General features: G+C 43.1%; 1 protein-coding gene across 1 annotated transcript in view; it reads left to right on the forward strand.

Moving 5' to 3' along the window:
- Window positions 1-5,317: 5,317 nt before the first annotated feature.
- Window positions 5,318-5,439, forward strand: part of MORC3 (MORC family CW-type zinc finger 3) — a 61,849-nt gene continuing 61,727 nt past the window's right edge. The window contains exon 1 of the mRNA XM_006146272.3: window positions 5,318-5,430. Coding sequence (XP_006146334.1) covers window positions 5,392-5,430 — 39 coding nt within the window. The 5' untranslated portion in view covers window positions 5,318-5,391. The remainder of the gene's footprint in view (window positions 5,431-5,439) is intronic.

The raw sequence follows: 5,439 nt of genomic DNA on the forward strand, positions 1-5,439 counted from the left end.
TTTATTTATTTATTTATTTATTTTAATTTGGCCAGAGAAGGACAGAGTGAGAGAGAGAGAGGGAAAGTAAGAAAGCTGGCAGGTCCGAGACTCAAACTGTAGTCAGCCATGTGGGAGTCTAGCGCCCTCAATCACCACACCACCTGCCAGTCCCTATTATTTGAATTTTTATGAAGAAAATGTATTATGTTTACAATCATAAAGTCACAATAAATATTTTTGAAAACTTTCAATCCTTTCTTTACAACCCTTTCTTATTTCTATATTCTGTTCACTTAGTCCCATGCAGGGCTCAAAGTCTTCACTGCTTTGGTTTTGTTAAGGTTTTTGCCATAGAGCATGTGCATTCACTGGAAACAGAGACAGTAAGAGGGAAAGTGAGAAATCACCCCCCAAGAGGAATGGCCACTCTGTGATCCCTTCTCCTCCATTCTCCTCCTGGAATATTGGGCATGGATGCACACACACCCAGTGTGATTTTCAAGCTGCTGGGTCCAGGACTCAAACTGCTGTAGGCCATGTAGTAGTCCAGTTGTCTTAACCACCATGCCATCTGCTGGTCCCAAGTCCTCACTGTTTTTAGTGGAAGAATGTATGTGGCAGTATTATATTTAGGAAACTTCGCCTCCACACCATCTTTCCAGCATCTGTTAACCTTAGGAAAATCTGAAGATGTACTCTATTGCACAACAGGTTATTTCATCAAGTCATCATCATCCTACTCCACTGTCTCCACTGTGAGGCTGTAATCACACTCATCCTGTTTCAGTTCCTCACATGTGAGTAGTCCTTTCCAAACCTCTAGGCCTTGGCAGTGTTTGTTTCTCAAATTGCAGCATCCCTGGAATGGTTTCCCCCAAGTTCTTCAGAAATTTATCTCTATCCTCGTTTAAAATGTATCTCCTTAGTGAGACCAGCAGTTGACGTATTGGCTATGTCGCTGGACTCCCATGTAGCTGACTGTGGTTCTAGTCCCGGACCCAGAGGCTTAAAACTCATGCTGGGTGTGTGTGCATGCACAAGATCCCGAGAGGAGAATGGAGGAGAAGGGATTGCAGAGTTGCTATCCCCTCTCAGGGGTGATTTTTTGCTTTCTGTTTCTCTCTGTCTTTCTGGTGAATGCACAAGCCCTATAGCAAAAAAACCTCCAAAAAAATGTCATCTCCTTAGATAGGCCTTCCCCTTTTACCTGCTCTAAATGAGACCCTCAAATTTGTAATTTATCTTTTCATTGTCTCCTTCTGACTTTTTGACCATAATTCATAAAAAGATACTTTAGGACTAGCCAGCGGCATGGTGGTTAAGGTAGGTGGATCCCACATGGCCACCTGCACAGTTCAAGTCCTAGACCAGTGACTTGTAAACTGCCAGGGACGTGTCTGGGTCCAAAATCCTGAGAGGAAAAAGGAGAAGCGATTGTGTTCTGGCCATCCCCCTCGAGGGATGATATCTTACTCTCTCTCTCTCTGTCTCTCCTCAGTGAGTACATGTACCCTTTAACAAATAATCATAAGACACTTTATATCACCCTCCAGTACCTGGTACATACATCTGAGGGGTCTTCAAAAAGTTCATTGAAGATGCGTATTATGGGAAAAAGTGTGCATAATTTTCAAAACTTTTTGCACCAAAATAAACTTATATATTAATTCTATTTTCCATGAACTTTTTCAAGTCCTTTCATATGTCAATATACATGTGAAACAGCATAACTCTTTCTCTGTATTTTACTTACTTAACATTTATATAGCCCTTGCTGTGCACCAGACACTGTTCAGTGCACTTTTACTAATCTTGAGTCATTTAATCCTTGTAACTCTATGAGGAAAGTACTGCTATTACCCTCATTTTACAGGTGAGGGCACGGAGACATGGAGAAGTAAAATAACTTACTGAATATCACATAGCAAATAAGAAGAGAAGATTTAAAACCAGGGAGACCCTGCTCTATACCATAAATTTAAAATTCTATTGTGTCTTACAAAGTGCTGCAAGACTCACTAAATTGACTGCACAGCTAACAGGCCCAAACCTGTTTTTTTTGTTTTAAGAATTATTTTATTTAACTTTATTTATTTATTTATTTATTTAACTTTGACCAGTGAGGGACAGAGAGAGAGAGGAAAAGTGAGAAAGTAAGCTGCCAGGAATGAGACTTGAACCATGGTCAGCCATGTAGGAGTCCAGTGCCCTTAACCACCACGCAATCTGGCCCCATTTCTGGCCCCCAAAGCTGTTTTTTTAACACAGTCTTGACATGTTCTGTGAGAGCAGAAACTATTTTTATTGCCACAGAGTGCGTACACTTGCCAGAGAGAGAGAATGAGAGAGGAAGTACTCTTCTAATAGGGTGTGGTTACACTGCAACCCTATGTCCTCCACTTCTCCACCCCGTCAGGATACTGTGCTGCAGGGGTCAGGATTCAAACCTCAGCTGGCCATGTGGGATCTGGCTCCTATGTACTGCCTTTACCCACCATAGCAAGGGGTAGCTGAAACTCTCTCTTTTGTTCTTCACTGTAACCTTAGCTCTGTCCTTGCGGGACAGTAGGTTCTGTATAAACAGTTGGTAAAAGAGGCTGACACAGAACAGTATAATTTTTTCTTTTCTTTTTTTAAGTTTGCTATAGGGCGTGTGTACTTGAGAGAGAGAGAGAGAGAGAGGGGAAGAGGAGAGAGAGAAATCACTCATCAGGGGGTTGACCACATCACATTCCCTTCTCCATTCTCCTCTTGGGATTTTGATCATGTACACAAGTACATGTGTTTTTCAAGCTGCTGGGTCTAGGACTTGAATTGCCACTGGCAGTGTGGGATCCAGCCACCTTAACCTCCATGCCACGTGATGGCCCTAGAACAGCACAGTCTTAAAGCTGAAGGAAAACTAAGAAATTACGTGCTGGAGAGCATTACAACTGGTATTAAGTAGCACTCCAACTTAGGCGATTGACATTATGCCATTTACCCACTAGTAGCAACGGTAACGTTCTCCCAGTCTGATGTGTGTGAAATATACCTGGTTTTAACTGTAGTTTCTTGAGTTGGTCAGTGGCAAAGGTGATAGGGGTGTTTTTGTTTATGTTTCCTCATTCTTCACTGATTAACTTTAAAATGTTGGGCATTTCAAAGCCTCAAACTAAAATATGTAAGATAAATTGTAGGGACTGGCAGGTGGTGTGGTGGTTAAAGTGCTAGACTGTGGTTCAAGTCTTGGGCCTGGTGGCGTGCTTTTTCAATTTCCTTCTCACTCTTTCTGGTCAAATTAAAATAATAATAAAATTAAATAAATAACTTTTAAAAGAATTTTAAAATTTGTATTCATTATCATTATTTTATTTTATTTCTTTATATTTTTGAATTTGACCAGAGAGAGAGACAAAGAGAAGGGAAGTGAGAAAGCAAGCTATCAGATCTGGGACTCGAACCATGGTGACCCATATGAGAGTCCAGCAGCCTCACTACCTGTGGCCCCAATAAATAATTTTTTTTTTTGAGAGGTTTCCGCTATAGGGCGCGTGAGCTCGCCAGACAGAGAGAGACAGAGAGACAGCGAGAAATCACCCCCCAGGGGGGATGGCCACACCGCAATCTCTTCTCCTCCATTCTCCTCTCGGGATCTTGGGCACTCACGCACACGCGCCCGGCGTGAGTTTTAAGCCACCGAGTCCGGGACGCGAACCGCAGTTGACTACGTGGGAGTCCAGCGACATAGCCATTAGGCCAACTGCTGGTTCCCGCAATAAATAATTTTTAAAAGAATTATTTTATTTAACTTTATTTATTTATTTATTTTATAATATGACCAGAGAGGGAGAGTGAAAGAGAGAGAGAAAATGCAAGCTGCCAGGTCCAAGACTCAAACCGTGGTCGACCATGTGGGAGTTCACGTGCACGCGTGTGCACACACATATACACACTGGCAAATTGCAGAGTATGGGACTGAACCCCAGTGGGCTATGTGGCACGTCAGCTGCTGGCTCCAATTTTTTTTTAAAGAAAAAGATAAAGTGTAATTGCAAAAGAGTATGAAAAGTAGAGTCCCAAAATATAAACAATATTTAGTATGTAGTAAGTCTGGAGTAATATACACCAAATTATTTATTCTGGTGAAGGACATGGAGGTAAATTTTATGTTTAATATTTCTGTACTATTTAAATTTTTACAAAAAAACATTACTTTTACAATCATAAAATCGCAATAAATGTTTTCAGAAACCTCTATTCCCTTTTTTCCCCTTTTTTCTTTTTAGTTTTCTAGAGGGTGCATGCCCAGAGAGATAAGAGGGAACAGTGAGAAAGCACCCCCCCCCATGGGTAATGGTCACACCACAATCCCTTTTCCGTTTCTCCTTTTGGGATTTTGGGCAGGCGGATACACACACACACACACACACACACACACACACACAGGCAAATTGCAGGATGTGGGATTAAACCCCAATGGGCTATGTGGCATCCAGGTGCATGTACAGGATAAAAATTCCTTATCAGGATGAAGGCTGATCACTTTCAGGGTGAGGAAAAAAGTCTGACTGCTTTTTCCTATTCCAAAATTCTTTCCAAAGGGCGTGGAGCAAGTCCCACCTACAAACATTGACAAACCATTCTGGCCCATTGATAACAGGCCTCTTTCTACATCCAGTTCCCGATACAGTAAGCCTTTCTATCTCCATGAAAGTAAATCACAGACATTCTTTTGCTGATTTCTTCCCAAGACAAAGACCTTCCTTTCCAACCACCAAACTTTGTAAACCCACAGGTATACGCCGGGCCAGCAGATGGTGAAATGGCTACATCGCTGGACTCCCATGCAGTTAACTACAGTTCGCGTCCCAGACCCGGTTCTGGGTCTGAGTCCCAGACCCGGTGGCTTAAATTCACGCCGGATGCTATGTTTGTCTTTCTCCAGGTCTGGTTACTCAAATTCCTGTTTAGAATTACATCACATTGATTATTTTGAAGAGTCAGTTATTCTTGACGACAAGGGCAAATCAAAACAGTACTAACTAGTTTCTGTTTTCCCTTTGTCAGTAAGGTTTCAAATCCCACCTTGACACTGCTGGGTAGGGATTATTTTTACTGAAACGCACATCTCCCCAGGTCAAGTGCCTCATGTTCACCATCTAGGCTACACAGCATATGGCGCCAGGATTCAAACTCCGGGTTGTCTTGCTCCAAGCTTAGCTCACAGCTCAACAGTCTTCCACCAGCCCAGAAATTGACTTTCTCACAGTCCCAATTAGCTTTGCCTGGAGGCGGAAGTGCACGGGCGTGGCCACGTGGGGGTCCCGCCCCGGAAATGGGCGGAGCAAAGCGGACCCCTACAGTTTTCCCGACACCTCCCAGTCTGATTGCGGCTGAGGCCGGTCCTGGCTTTGTAGCTCGCTCAAGATGGCGGCGCAGCCACCCAGCGGGATCCGCCTCAGCGCGGTGAGCAGC

The sequence above is a fragment of the Tupaia chinensis genome, unplaced genomic scaffold (assembly GCF_000334495.1).
Source record: "Tupaia chinensis unplaced genomic scaffold, TupChi_1.0 Scaffold000175_1, whole genome shotgun sequence".
In the NCBI taxonomy this organism is placed as follows: domain Eukaryota; kingdom Metazoa; phylum Chordata; class Mammalia; order Scandentia; family Tupaiidae; genus Tupaia; species Tupaia belangeri.